We start from the raw sequence: 25,524 nt of genomic DNA on the forward strand, positions 1-25,524 counted from the left end.
AATTAACAAGCTGAACCAAATGGACTTTCCTTTGTGGTGTGTTTTGAGCTTCTATGGTTAAAAATCTAAAGAAAATGAATCCTCGCATACTGTATAGCTGTGGATGCACAAGATTTTAAGTCATAATGATGCTGTAATTAATAAAGTTCAGTGCTAAATGCTGTGCTTGGGGGAGGACAGTAACTCATTAGTCACCTCACTCAGTTCACCAATTTCAGTCAAAGTGATGAACAGAGACATTGCTCTCCTTCGAGCCACACTGCGTATCTGTTTTAAAGGTGAGAAAGGTGAATTAGGATGTATGTTATTTATTTTTTTCCCTCAGTGTACTGGTGTGGTATGGTAAATGGTAAACGACTGATTTGAATGCCAAATAGTTGTGAGCACAAAGGTCTCTGTGACATTTCCATTTCAGAGCACTGGACTCTCTGGCACTCTGCAGTCTGCTGTCGTCGCCCAGCCTGCCCTGATGTCCACTATCTGATAATGTCACAGATACAGTGGCAAGAAAAAGTATGTGAACCTTCTTCTTCATCTTAGTCAAGAGTATTAACAAAGATAATGTGCTTGAAATAACAACAGAATAACAGAAAACCATGAAATTCCAAAGGTTCACATACTTTTTCTTGCACTGTGAACTACTTCTGTTGACTGATGGCATGTCTCTGCTCATATCACTTCATTTTGCACCTTCTAAGGTGAAGGAGGCTGAGGTTTACTCAGGGGAGCTCAGAGTGGTTCAGTCAAATGCGGTCAGTTGAGATGGAGAAATGTTTGGGCGACTTGTAGGAGACCCATGACAGACCCAGAACACTCTAGAGACACTATATACTGCAGCTCATTTTGCCTGGGAATGCCTCGAGCGTCCTTCAGGAGGAGCTGGAAAACATTGCTGAAGAGAGGAACGTCTTGACTTATAAGATTTATTTATACAGTCCGAAATTTACATCAAAAGATCTTAGAAAATACACCTTCTGTCTTTGATTTACACCCTCCATCTTTAAAAACATGGGTTTGAAGCTGACAGCAGCATTGAAGCTGTGACGTTCAGACCAGACACTGCTAGTTTCAGAGGTGAGTCACTGCCAGTTTAGCTCAGTGTGGAAAAAACCTCAGCTTTAAGTTCTTCTAGTTTATGTTGCACATTCAAGCGGCACCATCTTTGGAGGTCATTTCAATATTTAAAATCCAATTTATGCATTTATTGAATTAAAGATTAAATAATTGAAGTGACCCTTTGAATAATTCAGAGGCTACTTGGGAAGCTGAGACCTGGAAGATAAGGCCCCAGATTTGTAATGAGAAGAGTTGTACAGCAGATTTTATAAATAGCATGTTGTAAGAACACAGAGGAGATTCTCCCATAGAGGAACCAGGGTGGGTATCTTTCAGTGAAAGAATACGATAGTGTGAGGTAGACGGGGGGATGAGAGCACAGGTGGTGGTGGAATCAGTCCCTGTCCTTCAGTGCAAACATTTGATATTTGATTTTGCAGTCGTGTTATTTTCAACCTTGCTGTGCTTTTCAATCCGAGGATCACATCCTTATTGCTGCACACCTAACTCCTGCTGTGTGGTTGGAGTAAAATTAAAACATTAAATAGATTCTGTTTAGTGTAATAACTGATTCATGGCCACTAAAAGCTGAAATGTCTTTTGAGTATATGTCATTAGTTTAAAGTTGCTTTTGCGAACATGTTATCAAACAGGTGATTATTCATACACGCAGAGTGTTGAGTTCTCTGTTTTAATTGGACATGTTTTGTGTTTTAATGGCTAATTTAACACCAAGAGAACAGCTGAAAATGTTCCTTTTGCTCAACACTGGGACATTTACAGAGATGCTGATTTATGAGCATTGTACCTGGAAAAATAATGAGTAAAATAATTTTGCACCTATATTTTAAAGGGTTCATTCTGCAGGTTTAAATATGAAGAAGAACCTTTACCTGTTGTTGTAGAGCACATGAGAGGTTCCAGACTTACTACAGCACTGCCACATTAATCAAAGCTTCAGGTTCAATTCATATTTCATTCATTACATGCATGGTTTCTTTGTTTGAATATGCAGCTAAATTGCCACTCGGAGCCCAATCCATCATGACTACGGAGCACGGCATGTGTTTTCTCATTAACAGTCAGCATGTGCAAAGTGGTTCAGTGACATCAGAGAGGGATTTACCTCGTAGGATCAAAGACATCCTTGATATTAGTGTCCTTCACTGCCTCCTCTGCATTCCACCTCCCACATCCACCCACACGAGTCAGCCATCTGGGATGTTTTCCTACATTAACACATAATTAGCAAGGGAAATCACTGCAGTGTTTCACCTACATGGATAGAAAACTACAAATACTCATTTCTCTGATTAAGTACTGTGTTTTTATTACGGACGGAGACTAGAAATGAGATTCCTAATGAAAAACAATGACGTTGGATCAGAACTGTGCAAGAATTAAACCTGTAACCACAATCACACATGATCAGTACATGAAGTGGGATTTGAGGAATCAGCCAAGTTATAATTTTAACAAAAATTAAACTAAACCTTGTTTGTATATGTATACAATTCTCTACCAATTATTATATAAAATATTAAATAGTACACAATGTAAAGCACAATATATAACATATTAATAAATATAAGACAGTACAATATGTTATATGTATATTTTTAGTTCTTAAAATCATACCTGTGTTTTGCCTGATGAAGGTCTGTGGACTGAAATTAATAAAAACACCTGAGATTGAGATTAAGATGTGACGAGCAGCCAGGGTTTACAGTGGTCCTGACTGTTGATAGTTGAAGAGATGAACCCTCAGCAGGCTGCAGCCCAGACGTTGACCTTTGAGTTCCTTTTTTTAAGCTGTTGCAGCGTCTGTGTGCGATGCTGCGATCCTCCTCTCGAGGGACTGACTCAGAGTTGATGTGGAGGCACTTGGGCCTGGGGAGGACTGTAAGGATGTTGATGGATAATTATGTAGAGTACATTTATAATTTCCCTGCTGGAGCTTTTAATCCCAGCTGTTGAAAAGTTACCATGAGCAGTTGTCTTACATTCTGCTGAGCTGCTAATTTATCACTCTGATGACAGAAGGTCGTCTAATTGGACGGGCAAATATCACACGCTGCATGAGGTGAAGTTAATCAATAGATTGATTCTCAGTGATTCACTTTCTTGTCTTTACAAGTGTCAGTGCTGTGCATGCGATTAACAGCTGAAGAAAACTTCAGTCCCTACAGCAGCAGCAGACAGACAGCTTCATCTCTTTGCACTGACAGTCTGTTTCTTAATTAATGAATAAAAAACTGTGCCCCAGAGTGCTTTTTAATGGGAGTTCTTCTTCCTTTGCTAATGTTCACTTCATTTCATGAGGCCTTGTTGTGTTTCTGGGTGATATTGGCAAACTGTTTCAGAATATAGAATAATTATTACACTGGCTTTTCATCAATCCAATTTCTTTCTCTGTGGATCAAAAACCTGATATTGTAGTGGGAGCTCAGCAGTAGCTCAGCGTTAACTCATCCCTCTTCTCCCCAGAGGAAGCCCAGGCAGCTCAATATTCCAAATATGAATCCTATTATTGGCTGGCTGTGATGCATCTGAGTTGGCTGCATACATTACAGTGTTCAACCAGCAGAGCAGAGATGGACACAGAAAGACTCCCCGTGGTTAAAACATTATTCCCAGTGTTGTTCAATGAAGAGTAATATGATAAGTTCCAGCGCTACTTTCTAAGGAAGTATTTAGTTCCTTTTTAGTTACTTTTGCAATATTCTTGCAAAACAAATTACACATCTGCACACATAACTCCTCGTTTTATTTTGACTAGTTGGAGTCTATGTGTCTAAAATAACGTATATGAAACAATAGATGTTCTTGAATCAGTGTATACTGTTATTTTGTTCTGCCGCTCCAACAGGACCAGACATTTCCAGGATGACGTGAGTCTGATCGCTGATGCGTTTTGTCAGTTTTGTTGACGTTGATGAAATCACATTTGGATGTTGTGAAGGACTTTGGCTCTTAGTTGCTGTCGGTCCTGTGCTAGATTTAAATTTGTGTCAGCGCTGGAGTTAGTGACTGCTGATGGAACACTTCCCACTGCTGCTGTTTCACATCTGCTGAAACAAGGGGTGGCTTTTATTGTGAAGCAGCCTCAGGAAATGAAGTATTTAGCACTGACAGCGACCGTTCATCAAAAATGCAAAACAACTGCCAATGTCTGCATGTTTTTGGACGGAGGATCAGTGAAGATTTGAATAATGACACCAGGAGAATCAATCACAATACTGAGCAGCCTTTGTTCTTGTCCTGTTGTACTGTCTAAAGAACATTTTGTCACATATTTAGTGTTTAACTCCAAATTCAAAGGTTTTTATTCTGTGAAAATCTAAAAAGCTGAATGATTTCATATGAACTCATCTTCTCTGAAACCCATTAAATCATTCTCAGTTTGCCTTTTCAGAAATGACTGCCAGCTGATGGAGGCATGAAAGCTTGATGTCAAGGGCAGTAACATCAAATAAAATAAAAAACCCACTCGTATTTAGCCAGTTGTCAGCCACTAGACGTGGGCCGTGCTCCATTCTGAAATGTTCTCAATGACTCTGGAGAGCTTCCCTGACTGACTTTTGTGAACTGTTGATTCATGCGTTGCAGAGGAGGTGTTAATGCAGGTGAATGGAGCTCAGATGAGTAGGCCGGACAGACGGGGAAGTGAATGACTATGATTTTCCATGTGTGATTAAGAATGAAAAAAATGTTACTGAGTGAAAACCAGCTGAATGTCGTCCACAGTTACATGAGTGGAATAGAAATGCTTTCACGGTTCTGATGTTGTCGTGTTTTTGTCGTTCTTCGCTGCTTGTGCAGCTGCTCTCCGCTCCTCAAGCCTCTGCATCTGTGTTTGGTCCGTTTATTACAGCCTCCCACTTCCTGTTTTGCAGTTATATTGATTCTTATTGTGTGTGTGGGACACCGCCTCTGTGGGTGGTGTGTAGTCGGCCATGTACAGCAAACACTGAGCAAGGTAGACGGCTCACGACTCACTGAGTAAAAATACTCATGATGAAACTTTGCTCGTCGGTTGGCATGTGTCAACAATGCTGCTCGGTGTTAATCAAGAAAACCAAGAGAAGTGTGGAGGAAGTGAAACAGCAGGCTGTGGTGCAGACCCAAGTGAAGCCCTCAGCAGCTAGACAGGATCTCCTGAAGTGAAACTAAGAATTTGTAGCAGTAGATGCATCTTTTATTTTTTCTCCCTCTTGTAGCAGGTGTCACATGAAAGTCTGACTTGTGACCTTCAACCTTGATTCTGACGCTTGACGCCTTCAGACCTACTCACACTCTTGAAGCCTCACCATGTTTGCTTTTGATGTTGCAACTGCTGTTGCTCCCCGTGATAAAACACGACCAGCGTTGTCTCGTCTCATCGCTTGGACAGTTAAAAGCCACCTGTGTCCAAACCCACATGTCGCCCCCACACACTTCAGGTTTGATAAATGGAAAGAACTGTTAATCAGGGAAACTGTAGGGGTGGTTACTTAAACAGATTTACTCTCTTTTTTTAGTTCACAGGGAGATGATTAGGTTCTCCTGAACAGGTGGTTATTTCCCCAAAATACTTTACCGGTAATTGACCATTGTGTTCAAGATGAATCACTGCACGAGTCGAAATAGACTCAGTAATAATTATTAATACTGCATAAACAGCTCTGTCTCCTAGAAATGTATTTTATACTACAACAGTATCAGATGACACATTAAGTCCCTTGTTTCCCTTTAATAGAATATATTAAGATTTTTTTAATCTTATAAATATTAGAAACAGCTTGTTTGTTGATGAAGGATCTTTGGAATTGTCTCTTTACTGGGCAGGAGAGACTGATTTGCTTGCTACTGGTTTCTCTCATAATAGAAACAAACAGGGTTAACATTGTGCCAGTTTGTTATAAAAGAAATGTCTTAACAGAAAATGACAACGTATAATGGATACTATTCTTTTAAAACTGGTCTTCTTGCATGTTTTGGAGGTACATGCGCCATTTTTATCAACATCTCTGATGCTGTAGGTGATGCTAATCATAAACATTATGAAAGCTTAGGCCTCATATGTAGAACATCACTTCCTGCCCTCTATTTGCAGTATTCGCAGTGAGGTGATGCCACATGCAAACAAACTATTACTGAACTTACAGTAAGACAAGCTGGTACAGAAATGTAGACGGTGGCTCTACTGTCCACACAGTGTCTTATCAATTTTTAATGTGACTGCAGGTGAGAGGAAATCACCATCATCTTTAGACTCGAAGCTGCTGTTATCTAAATTCTTATAGCAAGATCAACAATGGATGGCAGTGACAGACGTACCCACAGACATTATCACCCAAATCTGCTGCTCCCTGTAGCTTCACGGACCTTCGTACTGCAGGTAGTTTCAGCTCATTGCTCAGGTTTCCAGTTCGCTCTCGTCACTTGCACAGCTCCACTTTTGGCTGCAGCAGGCAGGTGTTTGCAGTACAACTCTACAAAGCTGTGCTGCAGACAGGCCCAGTTAGAGACTAGCTGGTGAAAACAGTGCCAGATATTATTCTGAGATGTTGTCGCTGCAGAAACCAACGAAGCTAAACCAAGTAAATGTTAACCTGAGGTTTAACAGGTGGACAGGGACATAACTCCAAATTAATAATAACGTGGCTTCATAACTTATCAGAGACAGAAGTCAGGGTGCAAATAGATGGTCTGTTGTAAGTTCTGCACTTCTTGTCCCAGCATGTTGTATTAAATGACTCACATGGGAGACACAAACATAGAATTCTATACGTAGAAATTTATGGAAAATAGTGGGGACATGATAATGGGGCTGAAGCTGAAGGCCATTTGTTAAACCCCGTTCTCTCTATTATTATCTTGTGGCTGGTATTCGAGTTCCAATTAGAGGAATGTGACTTAATCCCCAACGCGTGACCTTTGCCTTTACAGTGACATCATCGCTGACATTCAGCAGGCCCCCCGTTTGAAAGTTATCAGTGAACATCAGATATGTTTTAGGAAGTGGTAGAAACTTGGAGCGAATTGCGTTTTTCTGCTCCAACACAATCACATTCCTCTGAGCTACTAGGCAGAACCAAGGCAGCAGTAGAGCCAATTTCCCTTTTAAGATTACTTCTTGGCGCTATAGGTTTTTCCTCTTGTCCTTCCACAGAGTTCCCATCATAAGGATTGCCTCCATCTTAGGGAGGTGGCTTTACAGTACACCCTGTGCTCTCTGTTTCTTTTGTCTCAATCCCCTTCTTGGCTGCTTTGTTTGACTGCTATTAGTATCAGACACAGTTACAAATGGACGAGGAGCAGACATTTAATTTGCTGAAATTGACAAAAGCTCGGTGTAACTTCCAGCTGACAGGAAGATGGAAATATGAGAATGAAGGGAGGGGAGGAGAGAGAGAGAAATAATGCACACTCCTCTCGTTTCTCAGGGGACCAGCCTCTTTTAGCTCACATCCACAGCAGCAGGAAGCGATGCAGGATTCTGCGAAATGAGGCAACACAGCACATGTGTGTGTGAAAGAGAAAGGAAAGAAAGAAAATTGGTACAAACAAGTGTGTCTCTGCCTCTGTGTTAGTGGTTATAGGAGCTGTGAGAACAGATAGGATTTTATTCATGAGAAGCTTCACTTCAGAAATGTCCAGCTGCACAACAACAGGCCGACACATTGCAGCGACACCTTATGAGTTGTGTGTGACGTACTGTGCATGAAGGAGGTTTTAGTTCAGTCAAATTCTTCCTGTTTAACATTTGTTTAGGAATATGAAGTTTTGAATGCACTTGCCGTTAACTAAGTGGTCATTTACAAAACATAGCACCTTGTGAAGTCTGTGTTGATTTGGAGCATCAGTTGTGCACATTAAATCCTCTGAACACACAAACTGTGTAAGAAAGTTTGTGAACGACAACACTGCTGCTGCTACCGTATATGTCGTATATCCCCAGGTTCGAATTTAAAATAGCGCCCCTATGCCAGCAGGTGTCTGATGTATTGCACCCTCGCAGACTATGGGAGAAACATTTCACACAGGACTTTCACATCAGTCTCCTGTGGGGAAGTCCTGAGACTTTGGCACAAAAGAAATTACGTACAGTTTGAATCACTGTGAGTGCTAAAAGGTTGAGTCACCTGAAGGAAAACATGTTGCTGATAAGTCTGAAGCTGTGGTTCTTCTTGGGAAGACACAGTGTGTGGCTGTGAATAAAATATTATCAAAGACAAACAACAAACAGCTACAGGGATTGTCAAAAATACAAACAGAAACAGACAGTTAACCCAACAAAAGGTGAAATGGAGGTGGGAAACAGCAGCTGTTGATCAGTGAGACAGAAACAGAAACTGAACACAGGGGGAAGCACAAACACAGAGAGCGAGCATTAACCATGCGCGCATGAGAATCAGAGATACCGAGAGAGAGGAGAGAGAGAGAGAGGGAGGGAGAGGGGGCAGCAAAGGGAGAAAAAAAGGCTTAATTAATTCAGCGTGGATGGGAGGGATGTTGCTGCTCTCGCTGCTGAGGCTCCAGTGCCTCTGCTGTCGTGCTGCATGTAGCCGAGTGTCTGTGTGAGCAGAGAGGACGGTTCGGCTGCTGTTGCTGCCTGCTGCTTACTGGGAACCAGACACCAGTCCGGCCCCGCCACTCTCCACATCCTGCAGCCCATTAACTGACTGAGCAGCTGAGTGGCTGTCTGAATAGCTGTGTCTTCACTGAACCACTGAACAGGGATGTTACACGGACTCTCGTGGGAGCAGCGATGGCCAGAGGTAGGGAACACTTTCTCTGTGATTACGCCTCCTGTCCCCCTTCTCTCATCTGAGCCTCTTTCTTTTGCTTCTATTTCGATGATCATGCTGTTTTTTCTTTTGTCTGATCTGCTGTTGCTTTCTCACCCTTGTCTCTATGCTCTAATCACTTTAATATTTTGTTTTGACACATTTTGCTGTTTGTTCTCTTTCTTTTTCTGGGCGTTTGCCATCAAGCTCAATTTGTTTTTGCTGGCGTGTCCATGTGTCCTTAACTCCCAGGTTTCTCAGCACATCTGAACCAGTAATACAGATTCAACTTCAACTAGTTGAAGCGGTTTGAACACTGGATGTGATGTGTATTTAGATGAAGAAGCCAAATGTCTCCTTGTACCTCGGGAACCAGGTGGACACACATCATATCAGCACTGCAGTTAGATCAGGGTTAGGTCAGTCGTTTGAGGAACTAATGAATTAGAAGACATAATGTCCTGAAAATACACTCACAGATACGGTGACCTTTGTCAGGGAGTTGCAAGCCAAGGGCATAATGACGGACTCTTGTTGCAAATACATTTCTCATAATGTAGATTTGTTTATTACCCATTTTCAGCAGGATACATTACATTAACAGAAGTTAAAGATTGAGAGTGTTGTAAGAAGGAACTGTGAGTCACTGAAAGGTTCACCTCACCTTAAACTAACTAATTCCAATATTGAAGTGTCTAATTTAATGATATTGGTTTTTGAGTATGTGTTGCATGTCCCTTTTAATCCCATGCTGCCTCCTTGAGAGAGGTGCTTTAGCATGAGACTGCCGACTTCTCGTGATTAGTCTCCAGTCGGCAACCCTAATTACACCTCATCAAGCAATCACCAAATGCAATGTTTATGTCTTGACAGCATCCACTTGGTCTGTGATAAACAGTGAGAGAACAGAGCGGGCAGAGCCGAGAGATCCGGGGGGAAAGAGGCTCAACAGACAGAAATGAGGGGCAGAAATGACACATGAGAACAGAGAGAGCAGGGAGGAGAAAGCAGCACAGAGATTGAAGAGGAGAGGATCATTTAGCAGCGGCCTGGGATGCAGCTCATGCTCTAAGTCATAAGATAGCACATAAGCACCTGCGTGTATGGTTGATGTCTTAACAGTTTGACTCATGCTGTTTTAGTCATGTCAAAATGGCCAGCTGCTGCTGCTGCTGCTGCTGCTGCTGCTGCTGCTGCTGGAGGGTCAGTGGAGGAAGATGGTGATGAAAGCCTCCTCATCAGGATCCATTTGCCATCAGACAGTAATTCATAACACGGATTAATAGCTGAACAATCAAACACTGTTAGGATGCGATTAGGACGACAGCATGCACAGACGCACTCATATTGTTTGCTTTAATTTCCGTTTTGACCCGAATAGAAGATGCAGGCTGATTATGAGACACCATGCTCATTTGGAAACACCTCTTACATAAAATGATACAGACGTATTTTAAATGTCTTGTCATTTATTTTAACAACAGAAGAAGAAGTTAGATAATTATTAAGAAGTGAAACTGTAAAATAGAGGTTTGTACATTAATCAAACATCCAATCCTTCATCTGAAACTGTCACATACACTGAGAGGATGATGCAAACATTTACCTTTGACTTGTAATCACTGATTCTTTTGGCCACTTGGGGGCCAGCAGTCATGGAATCATTCTTTTGTCACTGGGCAGAAGCTTTTATCAGAAATACACAACTACACAACTAACTGCTGTCAGAATATAGATTTTCCTGGGTCTTTGGACTGCAGATGTGAAGACAGTATTTGCTCCAGTCTATTAATAGTCTGTTGTGGAAAATGAATATGGATAGTATTTCTGTATAATATGAACTTTTTGGATGGGTTGTTTTTCACCTAGTGGGATGAAACTGCTGCAGCAAATATATTCAAATAGTTTCAGCATCAGGGATAGTAAAGAATAAATGGGCGGTGACAGTAAACAAAACATGTAGAGGCCAGACATTGAGCTGAAACACAGTATAAACCTGCTGAATCCAACAGTAAATCTTTGTAATGTTATTATTGAGAGAGACGTATTTCATGTTGTTTACTGTTTTTACACCGTTGTTAAAAATATAGATTACAGCTGCTTTAAAAATGAAAGCACAAACAATATGGTGATTTGTAAATGTGGAGTAAATAACTGGTAAAAAGTGTTAAACAGAAGTAGAGGCAGCACAAACTGCTGGATTTAGATGTTTGATGATTTAAAAAGCATTCAGCCTGTTAGCAGCTCCTCCTTTCTGCTCTTCACATGCGTCACTCTCACGCATTCTGTCGTCAAGCTCTTGAAAGCAATTAGGAATCACAGGAAGAAGGATTTTAGCATATATGTTTTGTTTTCTGTCTTTGTTTCTGTGCATGCTGTCTCACACCATGACATCTCATGACAACGTGGAGTATCTCTGTTCGACTTTGTCCAGTCGTCATGAGACACTTCCCACTTTTTTTTTTGTGGCAGTAGCCAATAAGAAAATGTACCCAGGTTTTACCAGAATGCAGTTTAGCTCATAATAACAGATCTGCAGGGACATTGATATATTAATGTAAAGTATGCTGCATGAAACGTGGACAGATTAATAGAATTTAACTATTTTTGACCATCAGATCAAATTAGGTCCCTGTAATTATGGCATCTTGCTCAAAGTGCAGAAATTCTTTCATGTCTTTAAGTAGATTTTTCTTTTATGCAATCAAAGTCTGGCAATCACTCTGAATGGGTGACAAAAGCTGCATGAGGTCACGCTGGTTTCACATTAAAAGGACGTCCACTGGAAAGACTGAAGTGTGAAGCAGCTGCACAAGGTTTAAGGGTCACAGTATGCTTCAGATGACCGACGTGTCCAAGCACATCTAAGTAAAAAGTAAAAGTGTTCTGGGTGTCCACATTACAGGGAAGGACAAAAAGGCCTCTCTGATCTGACCTTAAGATGTTTTTTTTCTTGGCTTTAAAGTTTGGAGGTGATGAGCTGCAGTCTGTTCATGATGTTACACACAAGATTCACTGACTCCACGTTCAGATGCTGTTCGCAGAGCAGGATGTTCAGTGTTCAATTTGCTAATGTTGTCTAACTAGTGGGGGGTGATTTATTGGATGCTGCATCAGTATATTGCTTCACTTGTTTATTTATTGTATATTTAGCTCAAATATTATCAACAGAATCAGAGGCAGAAACTGACAAGAGTCCAAACCACATCACAGACGCAACAGAATCTCTTCCTGCCAAGTCCCTCCTAGTTTATTCTTAATTCGTTTGGGTGTCACTGTGCAGAATAATGTGTTTGACAACAAAATGAGTTTGGAGCCAATCATGGTCCCAGATGTGATGAAGACCAGCATCCTGTGGAAACCTGACGCGTCCAGTGCACCTAGACTGAATATAAGCTGGAAATATTTTCATATTTATAGTTTTTGGAGGTTTAAGGGGAAGAAGAATGCGTAGATGTAGTTCTACTGTAGAGTTCATTTATTTTTATCTGGCTAAGTAAACAGTATTTGAAATGACTAAACTCTTTGCCTGTAAAGTGTCCCTCACCAGAAGAAAAGTCCTGGATTTGTGGTTTCAGGCTCTGGGAAGGAGTTGTTTACCTTTTCACACTGTTGACACAGACTCGAGTTTCATATTCACAACGCTGAACCGCCGTAGATCAGAGACAGAGAATGTAAATCCTTTGGGTTGGCGTTGACGTTTAAATACGGTGCAATCAGTTGTTGTGTATAGGTTGGCCTTTCCATTCCCCTCTGAGTTTTACACACAATCCCCCAGTTGCCATGACACCCGGACCTTCCATAAATACTCCTGGTATTTGTGAGGCTACATCCCCAGTAGGTTGGAGAACAGAAAGCCAGGGCCGATCGTGCAGCAGAGCTAATCACAGATTAATCCACAGCGTCCTCAGATAGCTCGAGTGTCCACTACAGTTTCCAAACCCAGGGTCTGCTCAGTAGCCGCACCGGATCACAACACATCATGCATTTCTCTTCATCGTCTTCTCCTTTAACCTTGACAATGAACCCCTGTACGCAAATAACTGTGTTGTAGAACCTCAGTAGATGACGAACGATGAGACTTTGATTGTACTGCGTTCTTCGAAAACAGAGGTGTACACTGAGATGATTCATTCTGTCGAGATGAAAGAAGCTATCGCACGGAAGATCAAAGTTTAAATAAGGGTCTAAGAGGAAACTGTGAGTTGTGATAACAAGGGTGAGAGGTGAAAATAGGCTGGGACAACCAGCAGCAGTTCTTTGTGTGCGATTATCTCGATGGTATGAGTTTATGTCTTGTCGAGTACTAACAAGGGATCGCTGCCCTTTTATGGGTAAAGATGGAGCTCGTTCTGAAGCCCCTAAGGTTAACGGTGCCCCCATTCAGTTCAGTTAATGCCCTCCACTGAAAACCCTGTTCAGAGAGAAACTGCAGGATTAGTCTACTACAAAAATAAATTCTACTCTCAGAGCAAAAAGACTGTTTCCCCTGTGCTGTAGTTAGTGTCACTGTTGATTACTTTTGTGGATGTGGGTGAAACTGCACACGGCCGAGTTTCATCAATTCAAATCAAACATTTATCAAAGTAATAAGATACATGTAAGACGCTGCTTGAACACTTTGTCACTGGAACATAGACAACTTAGACATTTTCGAATATCAGTGTGTAAAACATACACAACGTCCCAAACAGATTAAATCTGAAGTTGTAAACGGGGGAGCCCTCAACCTCAACAACACTTGTTATTCAAGAAGTATTGAAGATTGACTCAGTTTTATTGACAGACTCACTATGTCCCAGAATATTTGAGAGCTCTCTGGTTGACCTTTTGAGTCCTTTATGCATATGTTTCTACAAATATGCAACTCTGAAGACTTTGTTCAAGAGAATAATCCAGATTAAATAATGATTTTAGTGTCATAACCCATGATGTTAGTGTATGTGATACTGAAGTGTGTATTTATGTTTCCTGGACGATTACTGTAAGTTTAACTGAGGTTGAGTATGTGTGTGAATGTTACAGGCATTAAATTCAGACTGAGGCCACACGTACACAGTTATTTTTTACAAACATACTGTAGCTGTTTCTCTGTGTGATTTCTCTTTTCATTGTATATACGCAGCACTGATGACATCATGGTGCCATTGTTGAGACTCGAGACACCCGTCTGCATGTTGCTGGTTTGGTCCAGCAGCACTGTTTTGATTATAAACAGTCCTGTTTATGAAGCTATATACAGTATGAAATATTATCCTGAAACAGATTTGCCTCTGTCCAGATGTACTCCCATTCCTTAACCAGTTTACGTCTGCAAGAGTTAAGTGCTAATGGCTCCGGGGACATTGAGCCTGTGCCATGATGCTGTCTTACATTTGCAGATTAACAGCCTGCTGAAAATGGTTTAATGCCAATTTGTCATCATATCACTGCTCTTAATTGCCTTTCTGTATTGTTCAAACCCTGTGAGCGCGTTCTGTAGCATCCTAGATGACTACAAAGAGCGTAATGGGCTGTTGGTGCTAATTTGTCTGAACAAAACAGAGGGAACCTGCCGCAGGATTCGGGTGATTATAGTGACTGAAGTGCTTCAGTGACTAATACTGAAGAATTGTTCCTCCTTTGGTTTCAAGGGTGAGAGAATTAAAACCTCAACCCACACACACACTTAAGTGGTTTGATTTCCTTATTTTATAGAAAGCTCTGAAAGTATTGATGATGATGGCTGAAAGGTGTGGATTTCAGACACACACACACACACACACACACACACACACACACAACAAATCCACCTCTAGGATTGTATACTACACATTTATAGTCATGAACTCTTCTGTCAAACTGATGCCGCAAGTCACCAGTCAAGCCGTCAGCCAATGTCAGGCCATTGGTGAGTTTCTGTCGGGCCTGTCTTTGTGTTGTGTCCTTCATCGTTGGCACCAGTCAGACCCCCGTCAACAGCTTTTCAGCTGATTCAACATCTGTGGCGTTGAGAGAGATCACTCTGATTGGTTGTTCACCTTTGAGAATCAACTTAAAGAAACTTTTTATGCGACTTATTCTCAATTAGAAGTAGCTATAAACCATGTGTAGTGAGGGAGAGTGGTGTAAAAATGTTTGCTGTTTGTTTCTGTGCTTTCTTCTTGTTAATTAATGAATACAGACCACCGCCACCTGCTGGTGTGGAGGATTATTTCCTCTCTTATGAAGGTCGTAGGCCTTCGTTGCTGCTACCTCTTTGACGTTAGCATGAGTCTCTGATTTAAAGGTAAGGATTGTGCACATCTGATGTGACTGCATGTAAATGGAAAGTTCAGCTGACAAACATTTAGAGACGGCAACACACCTTGTTTAGAGCAGACAGCTCCCCTGACAGTGTTTAGGTCTTTGTGTGGTACCCATGGGGTTACAGTTGCAACTGTTGGGCCCCTGGAGAGTTTGCTTCATCTGTGTGTTGTTGTGATCAGTCAGGCCTGATAATTCCCATGCAGTTATCACATGTAGTGTACCTGAGTAACTCATGAGATTCCTGCACACTTCCTATGGACTCAGCCTTCATTTTGTCATCTTTCATCTTTGTTCCTTCCTTTATCGCTCGCTGGGTTGTGGCTGTGAAATGGTAGAGCTCTGTGTTCGTGGTGTGACTCAGATTAGGTTTTCTTGCACTTTTGAAACATTTACATGTAAGATTGGTTTCACAGGCACGATTAATGCCTGAAGGACTTTACTGAAGTGTAACATGCAGCTGGGCCCTGGTTTCAATGCAGATGTGAAAGAACATAAAAACATTATTTTCCTCTGGAGCAGTGCCACAAAATTTGAGCTTCAATGAATAAAACATTGTTAAATAAACAACACAGTGCTTCAGTCAGGAAGCTGTGTAACACAGGTGCAAATGGGGCTAAAATGTTTGAAACATTTCTAGTTGTTGATTAAGCTACCGACCCAGTTATAGCAGGGATTTCTATTTTTAGCAAATGCTCGGATGAAGATTATCTCAGTGCTGTAAATGACTGATGTTTGACACAGAAAAGCTGCAGTCGGTACCCATTTAATCATATGGTTGCACAGTGCCACGGCTTCCTGCAGCAGTGAAATCGCATTGCCAGAGAGCTCACGGGTGTGTGTCTGTGTGAGTGTGTTGAGAGACTTGCTGCTTCTTCTACACATTCTTCCTGCAGAGAGGGTCTGCTTAGCCCACAGCATCCTGCTCAACAGGGGAATGTCAGTTACAGGCATCCTGTGTAGCGCTGGGCTTCCAGCACAACTTTAAACCACACTCTTCCAACTCTGCCGGCTGGATCAATTCTGCTTTTGTCGTCCTGCAGACTCTTCTCATAATTATGTCAGAGCAGACCTGTTTCTATTTACCTCCCCTCCTCTTCACCCTTATCCCTGTGACCATAAATAGCATCCTAATTTGGCAGCGCTGTTCGTTCCAGCAGCTTTCTGTCTTGGAACACCTCTTAGTGGTGAATGTGCAGCCACAACAACAGCAGACTCGAGTGGTGTGTTGAATTGAATGCTAATTAAATGATCCATCTTTAGCTTCCTGCTATCGTAGGCTTACTCATAAGACGTCTGGACTTGTGGAATTAAATATATATGTCTTCAAATTGTACTTTCTGGAGGTGTCCTCGCCATAAAAACAACAGCATTTATCATCAGCTAAAATATCCTGTTTACATTTATCTGACAATGATATTGTGTGTGGACCTAAATGTGTAAAGAAATGTTAGGTGAAAGGTGAAAAAGTGTATTTTCAACTACTCGTGGTTTGTGAATATAAGGACTGTTTGTTGAGATAAGCAGCTTGTGGGGGTTTCAGTCCAGTGCCATTAAACCACTGCACATGAGGAAGGTGCAACAAGTTTAAAAAACAAAGCTTCAAACCACAAACTGTGGAAAACATGATGCAAATGTAGGATTTATGTTTATGTCATAGATCAATTTGAGGAATGCTGCAGCTTCTATATAGCTCGAGACAGATCTGATGAGTTAATCAGATTCAATGAGCTGAAGATGTTTATGCACATTTTGTTTTTCCCCCCTCAAGTGTCACAGTGATGTTTTTCTTCTTATGCACGAATGATAACGTGCATGATAATATGTGAATGGAAACCCTCATACTGTACATACAGTGTGTGAGTGATATCAGCTCTCACATGTATTTCTTTAAATCATGAGTGAGTGTTTGTGAATAGACCTGGAGACCAAAAGGACAGTCTGTTGTGTGAGCCTCCTTCAAATGTGCTGTGGTTTTAACAAGCGTCAGTGACTCACGGAGCATCTTGGTGTTAAGAAAGAAAGCGACAGAGAAAAACAGGGTTGTTTACACCCTCACAACACATTATGTTCATTACAGTCCCCCATCTGTTTTATTCTACATGCTTGAAAAAGCAGCAACAACTTAGGTAACCAGACTGCCTCTTTTTAAGTCTTGATCTAATGTGACAAAGAGAGAGGTTAATTGATGTAACACTGAATTAATTAAAGATAAACAGATCAGCTTTGATAACGGCACATCTCAGTGTGAATTATATGATCATACATTATATAATGTCGCTCATTACAAAAGCCACATTGTTCTAATAAGAATAGAGAGCTGATGAGCGATGAGTGTGTTTAACAATTATTCTGTGTCATTGATTTTGACGCTTTTGGACTTACTCAGCAAGAAAACAGCAGATCTTCCAAACTTTATGACAAAGGGATGAATTAGCCATTAGAACTTTCTAATCTGACGACATTTGTGCAGCATTTGAGTGGACGGGGGGTAGGGAAGCTCAAACAGGTCCAGAGGAGCTGTTACCTGAAGACACATGTTGTATTTACACTATTTAAACGTGGATATCATATCCTAACCTTCAATCAGAAAACCAACAACCATGTTTCCAAAAATCGAACCTGCATTAGCAGATGTTTGGTTGAGAACTCTTCTGTTGGATTTATTAGCAAACAGCTGCATATTTACACAAACAGCAGTTACAGATCAACACTATCATTCATTTGGAGTCAGCTTTTGGTCATGTGATGAACTCCTGAGGGACATTTTTGGCTCTTTAGCTGCAGTGCTTCGTTATGTTCACCAGCTAGGCTCTAACTGTGTTTGCCGGTGCTGGGGACACTGGGTTTAGACCTTTTTGTGTAGGAAACAGCTGCCGGCTGCGTGAGGACGGTGTGAGCAAACCGAGACAGTAGATTTACAGACTGGCTCACTCCATAAATCTGGCAGTAGCTGCAGATTCAGCTGATGATTCTCTGTGTACAGTAGATTTGTTACCATCAACGGCCTCTTTATCATTCTAACATTATTTTCACTTTATCATTTCATACTTCATTTAAGCTTTAAGAAACAGCTCTTCTGTAATAATATACATATAGATTGTAGAGACCAATACGTGCACAGATCATGTTATCACATCTTTTCATAGCGACCATGACGATGATCTCTTCTCTTCCTCCGTCTCTCTCTTACGGTGCTTCGCTCTGGTGACGTCATAGTTGCTGGGCAACCTCGTGAGCAAAACAGATTCCCTCTGCTCAGAGGGGAGGCCCCTTACGCTGGATCGGCACGTGCTTCACCCTCGGTGTGTCTCACTGTGTATACATATAGATTTCCACCCTTTGAGTTACTGAACGTGTGCAGCCCATTAGGACATGCCACCGAATGTAGTACTGCTTCAGGAGTAGTGGGTTAAAGGCTGCTGTCAACAAACTCAAAGACTGAACTAACAACAGTCCTGCTGTACTAACAAGTACAAGTGCTGCAAACAGGCTCTGTCCTCTGTTTACAGCTTTATTCATTGTCTTTCCACTGTGTTTTGAATGGAGAAATATTGTACTAGCTCACATACACATGGCGTTTGTTGATGTTATACTATTACTGTACAAACCCCAACATATTCACAATACCTTCCACTGCAGGTTATACAGATTGTTTGTATCATCATACAACCAATTTTGTTCTTTATCTTTATCTATCTGTCTCAATTTCTTAAATAACAACACAACATTCAAAAATAGACTCAAAATGACTCAGCCTGTTGGAAATTAGGTCATGGATAAAGTAGGTATTTGTTTTTTAAGGTCAAACCCTATTCATGCACATTTTATTTGAATATTAGAAATATATATATATATATATATATATATATATATATATATATATATATATATATATATATACTTTATCAACATTGCTACTGCTTTCATTCTACATTATCCAAACATTCCTTCTGCCTCTTCCTCCTTAACCATCCTCTATGTTTTTCTGTTTTGAGAGCTGATGTGAAGTTGTTTACATGTACACTTCAGATCCTATTAATAATCAGCCTGTTCTCTCTCTCTCCTCTTCTCTCCCACTTCAGGTCACAGAAGAACTCGTGAGGAGTAGTCGGTTCTTGTGACAGACTTTGTGGACGTACACCTGGCTAAAATCTATTTATTTTTCTATCCCTTCGTTTTTGTATTTTGCCATTATAAACCCAATATTTGCAACACATCAGCAATATTCAGGACGTGAACGTGTTCCCCTCCCTCCGGCCAAACACTGCTGATTACACCACGACTCATGTGACCTTAGTTATTACAACTTCCCACCTCCTGTGTGCTCGCAAGGTGCTGGTTATAAAGAGGTGGTGATGACATCCTGATATCCTGATGCCTCAGACTTATTACACGACTTGACCCAAGGATAATCTTCAGTCCCCTCAGCGGCGCTCGTGAACCGAAACACTCCCAGAAAACAGACGCACAGCTCTGGCTTCAGGCAGTATGGGAGACGGGAGCTGGGTATGTCTGAGCCCAGCTGAGTTCACCCAGCTGCAGCAGTACAGCGAGTGTGAGTACCCATGTGTCTGAATGTGGCAGTTCCACATTTGTTTTTGTTCTTTTGTGTGTCTGCCTCGTGGTGTGGATGGTAACTCTGTGTTCCTATACTGTATATGATGCAGCTTAAAGGCTTTGTGTGCACAACTAAATAATGAGGTATTCATGGCTTAGTGTGCCCAAGGCTTTATGCAACTTGGATTCAAAAGAGTGTATCGGTACATTTTAACCCTCTGGAGAACAGGTTTGTTTAGTTCAGCAACTTTTATCCTCATGTGGGGTTGTTTTTGTCTGACTTTTAGTCAATTTATCAAAATACAAAGATGAAAACAAGAAATAAGACACAGAGAAAGACGGGAGTGTGTAGATCTTTAGTTATAATCGTAATACTTTGTAATTTATATTTAAATGCAGTGTTTTTACACACAGACACACGAGGATTTTGCTTATGACCTTTTCATTGCACATAAGTATAACAATGTAAATCAGATACATATGGTTTACAGATATGAATGAGATGCTATGTGCTATGCATGTAAAAGATGTGCTGTGGTTTATAGTAAAGACCTTAGTGTATATAAAGACTCATACAGAACCCAAGGGACACACTCCAGGGATCTAGCATGCAGTCTCTGACGCCCTGAGAAGGCACAAATGTCATTGATAAGATATGTGAAGCACTTATGTGGATGCATAAGTAAATAATACATGAATTTTAAAAAGAGATGCTCACAATAATGTTGAGGCCTTTACATCAGAGTCAGGTTAGGACGTTAAAAAGTGGAACTTCTCTCTCCTGGGACTCATCTGTTTTACGCATTAAGTTACAAAAGCCTTTTAAAGTCACTTGGATTTCATGCTTGCTGTTCGTCATCACCTGATTTTTCCTTTCGTCTTTTTTAAAACCCACTTATTATCCTGCAAGATGAGCCTTGTGGCTATCTCTTCCCTCCCTCGCCAGCAATCACATTTGTTAGTCAAAAGAGCATCTGCCTCGTCGCTGCTGGTGTCTTTTGTTGTGGGTGATGAATGGAGTTTAAGCCTCTCACTCACGCTATTCTGTTCCACAAATCACTCTTTTACCACAGCAGGTTATTGAGACAGACTCACTCGTCGACCGGACGATCACAAGACGAGCAACTAACCTCTGATACTGAAATGATTAATACTGTGGATCACAGTATTAATCTGCACGTATAAGTAAACTGACGTTAACAAGAGAGTTCAAGTCACGTGTTAAAGGAAACATACGTATTGATGTTGAACTCAAGATCTGTAGCAAACAATCAGTAACAGGTTTTAAAATGTGTAAAAGGAAATGGAAATATTTTCAAGTAAACAAATTTTGCCACATCTCCATTCTTGGAAAGTCTTCTAAACACCAGATGTATATGTGTGTGTAAAACAATATACAGAACCTTTATGAAAGTAGAAATAGACGAGCTGAAGGTCAGTAGAAGCTGGACGATGCAGCAGGACAATGACCCTCAACAATGAAAGAAATTCACTACAGGATGACATCAGAAACATAAACTCCACCTCCGTCCAGACCTCAACGCAACGCTGTGAAATCACGAGGGCTGTTCACACCAGACGTCCCGAGAAGAAGTCTGAACTGAAACAGTCCTGTGAGAAAGGCTGGTCCTCAGTTCCTCAGACAGCTGCTACTCTTCTATTTTAAAGTATTTTCCTCATCATTTTAGATCAGCTGAACGTAGATTAGAAGTCTGGACTCACAGATTCATTCACCTAAACGGTTAAATGTCACCAGTTTTCTGTTTTTTTCTCGCACAGACCGCTTGTGTCATTCACATCATTTTACATTGAGCTCAGGCTATTTCAGACATACCTCATTGTTAATGTGTTTTTAGACAGGCTGTGGCTTTTATGAACCTGTGAAAGCAGAACAGTGTGAGGAGCCACCAACACACAGGCACAGATGAGTGCACGAATATACACTAGACTAACCCGCACCTCATTACTATTACTGTTGCTGTCGTCTTGCAGTATTTTGTGTTATTAGCCAGGTTGCACTAGAAAAGGCCTATAATCGAAACATAACTAATGTGCGAGCTGGGAAAGGCCCCTGCAGGCTGGGAAGGTCTCATTTTTACTGACGGTGACAAGTGGAGAAACAGGAAGGCTTGTGTATCACCAGCCAATCAATCAAGGTCCTAATGAAGGACACTGACTGTGTTCGTCTCTAGAGATGGGAATAAAGTGAGGAGCAGCACTATTGGCCTGAAGGGTTAGTGTCATTATCCAGCCATAAAATAACAAGGAGCTGAGACAATTAGTAGACGAACTGTTCACAAGCATTGTAGTAAATTAAATTATTGTCATTTTAAAAAGGGTCCATCTTTTAAAATGTCGCGATGTGAGTTCTTTATGTGTTGGTTGACTAAATATCTTTGTCTTTTGGAAAGTTGGTTGATATTAAATGTGGAGACTGAGCTCTGGGAGACTTGGGAAGTTCGATTAGAGTCATTTTTACACACACTGGATCTCTCATCATGCAGTTTTTCTCATTTGACCTGAGACTGGGTCTCTCCCTCGTTCTGTTTGTCTTGATGTGTTGTTGTGGAGAAGCCCTAAATATAACCAAGTGTCATCCGACGTTGATTATGAGAGTTAACGTGATTGGTGCAATCAGATCCCGAGTGTGTGTGTTCGTGCATAAACGGGTGTGACACAAAAGTACGGTTCCTGTGTGTGTGATGGTTGAAGGGTGTGTGGAACGGGGTGTGTGACGTCTGTGAATAAGGGGTTAAAATGTGAGAAAGACAGTTTGTCCCTGTTGCCTTTTAGCTAACGGGATGACTCACTTTCTCAGTTTAACTGATGCAGCACTTCCCAGCACAGATGAGTATGTATCAGGGAATTTGTTAATGATGCAGCATGTTGATTCCGTTTCGTGAAATCAGTTCCTAAGATGTACGATTATGAAAACGCACTCGGCGTGTGCACAGTGACTCAGCTGCATCAAAGCAATTCAACAAAATGCATTTTCCTTCTTTCCTCCTCAGACTCCACAAAGAAGCTGAAGGATGTGCTGGAGGAGTTTCACGGTGATGGAGTCCTTTCCAAATACAATCCAGAGCAGGTGTGTGTGTGTGCACCATAATTCCCTTTGCCATTATCCGTCCGTCAGCTGCTTTGATCTGTCTTGTCTCATCCTCTCTGTCTCATCTTCACTCTCTGACCCAACTCCTGTCTGTGCACACACAAACACACCGAGTGACGTTGTCAGACGCACGCTAACTTCTGATTCATGCGCTGTAATATCAATAACCAAAGTGCTTAGTCATTTCCCCCCATTTTTAGATACCGGCTGCGGTCGAGACACAACCTCAGCATCAACCTTGGCGCCTGACGTCAGCAGATCCCAGCTGGACTGTAGACTGTACCGACTGCACCAGTTGGTGCAGATACTGTAGTGTGCACTCACATTCTGTCTCTAACATGTCATCCATCACATATTTGAAAGAAACACCCGATTCACTTGCCCATGTCTTAAAATAACCACCTGCCAATTTCACACGTTTTCAGAGCTCTTGATGGTGATTGATCCTGTGTGAGATGTTCAGGAAGTGTGAGCTGATTTAAAGCTGGAACTTATTTATTGGATAAGACTTATTGGATATGATTTCCACTGGTGCAGTATTTTTAATTTATATTCAAAGTTGTGGAAATGTTGAACTCTAACTTTGAGCCCTCTTTTGCTTGACAGTTGTGTTTTCTGTGTACGTGTGTAAATGTACAATTTGATCAAGCACTCTGTGTCACAAGCTGAACCAGACGGTCCTGACACATCTCTTTACTTTGGTTACTAGTTGTGTGATTTCTTTTTCCTTATGTTCCGTGTAACTTGTGACGTTAAAACTCTGCAGCGTAGTTATATAGTACCAGGTTTTTATTACACTTTAAAACACAGCTGCACTCGTGATGCTCCTTTAGAATCTGTTAAATGTTGTTAAATATAGTAATTAATAATGAATAAAATGCCAAATAGTTAAATAAATTGATGGGCTAACTTCAAAATCCACAAACCTCGATTAAATGAATATGTTTTGTCTAAATGAACATACAGGATTTTTATGAAATGATTTATTTAATTTTGATATTTCACGCCTCTCAGATTTGCTTCTAATCATACGTCATAATCATATTCATACTTATGCTGCTACGTGGTGACTCCTAACTTTATTCATTCTATAGAGCATTCGTACCTGAACCATTTCGTCCTCCTTGTCTTTCTCTCTTTGTGCCGTGGCCTCGTTACACTTCCCTTTTCCTTGAGCCCTCATCCTCTCGCTCCTCTCTTCATTATCACCTCCGCCCTGCTGTAAGCTTCTCCTCGGTGTTTGTGACGACATGACGAACAGCCCAGCCAGACATTTGGCGCCACAGGAACCAGACTTGATGTTCACGTGGGACTTTCTGAGACCACACTGTCACCTGGCGCCTCGATGACCACCGCGGTCCTGCTTCAGCCATTTATCAACGTGTGTGCACGAGTGTGTACATGGACCTCTAATGACTCATCAGTCCACTGGGCCAGTTGTAATGGAATTTATTTAGTATATTTTATTTAGTAGATCTTGAACCAACGCTTGTCCACCTGGTCTGAAGTAGTTTAAACACTGGTTAGGAAGAACAGACAGACAGAAATGATGGACACTGTCAGCTGTCAGTAGTGTTGGGTCTCCTCCACTGAAGAGAAAAACAGCAGCGCCATCATTTTGCGTGATTGATGAGTTACTCGGAGACAGAGGCTGGAGATTACACCCACAGGATTCCTCCTAACAGCAGCTAAAGGCTCCATATCCATCAGGCATGACTTATTCATCACTATGTCATTTAGCACTGCTCTGTTTTTGTTGCATAATTGATGAGTTCACATAAAGACACCTTCTTTTATCGCTCAACATAAAGCAGATTGAAGGGCGTATAAATCTGAGTTTGTCTCGGAGATGTGAGAGTTGTTAAAGTGACAGAAAAACCAGTTAAAAGGTTAAAACTGCTCGTTATATTGTCATATTGATAACATTTCAAACTAAGAAAAGGAGTAAATGAAAGTTTCTTGTTTCCATGTGTACATTTATCTACAAGATTCATTATTTTTCATTCCTTTAACATGAAGAATCAGAAGGTTTTATTTTGTGGGACATTAAATATGTATAAAATCTGTTTCCCTTTAAAACACTTTGACAAATCTAAAGATAAAGATAAGCCTTAAGCTATGTTTAGCACACAAAGAACCCCAGCTTCTTATCCCCCTTTGTTTCCGTCTGAGCAGCAGCTCTTCTGGTGACTGCACATTCTCATTTTGTTCCGTCTGATAACTTTGTTCTTCAGATGGACACGTCTACTCTGTCGATCTGGGATCCGAGCATGACATCAGCCTTCGTCCCACCTTTTAAAGAAAGTCAATAAAATGATTCTGACAACGCCGCCAAAATGAAAAAAGATTAAATGAGCCGTGTAAATGTGTTAGAGCTGCCCTTGGGAGATATTTACAGTCTTGAATATGAGCCTGCTCACAGGGGAAATAGTCGCCGCTCAGACTCCGTAACGTCTTTTCCAGAGGGATGAGAATTTCCACAAATACATGTGTGTGTATATGCATTGACAGATTTAGCAAATTGTGTGTGTGTGTTTGTCTGACATTTGTCTGAACCTGCAGTGCTACATGGTGCACAGAAAATTAAAGTCCCAGAGGGGTGATACAAATAATGCCCATAGTGTCTTATTTTAGCGTGTGGTTAGATCAGTGTAAGTGGAAGATACAGGTCACCCAGGACTGACTGGACAAACAGAGTTACTGATTTATCTCTTTATCTGGCAGCATATATACAACAAATAG

General features: G+C 41.2%; 1 protein-coding gene across 2 annotated transcripts in view; it reads left to right on the top strand.

Moving 5' to 3' along the window:
• Window positions 1-8,446: 8,446 nt before the first annotated feature.
• LOC113172954 (diacylglycerol kinase beta) overlaps window positions 8,447-25,524 on the top strand; it is a 69,988-nt gene continuing 52,910 nt past the window's right edge. The window contains exons 1-3 of one of the 2 annotated variants that reach the window (XM_026376071.1): window positions 8,447-8,819; window positions 19,199-19,671; window positions 22,685-22,761. In XM_026376071.1, the coding sequence (XP_026231856.1) occupies window positions 19,605-19,671; window positions 22,685-22,761 (144 nt within the window). In that variant the 5' untranslated portion in view covers window positions 8,447-8,819; window positions 19,199-19,604. The remainder of the gene's footprint in view (window positions 8,820-19,198; window positions 19,672-22,684; window positions 22,762-25,524) is intronic. The other variant, XM_026376070.1, reaches the window with a different exon arrangement.

Source organism: Anabas testudineus, chromosome 21, assembly GCF_900324465.2.
Source record: "Anabas testudineus chromosome 21, fAnaTes1.2, whole genome shotgun sequence".
Classification (NCBI taxonomy): domain Eukaryota; kingdom Metazoa; phylum Chordata; class Actinopteri; order Anabantiformes; family Anabantidae; genus Anabas; species Anabas testudineus.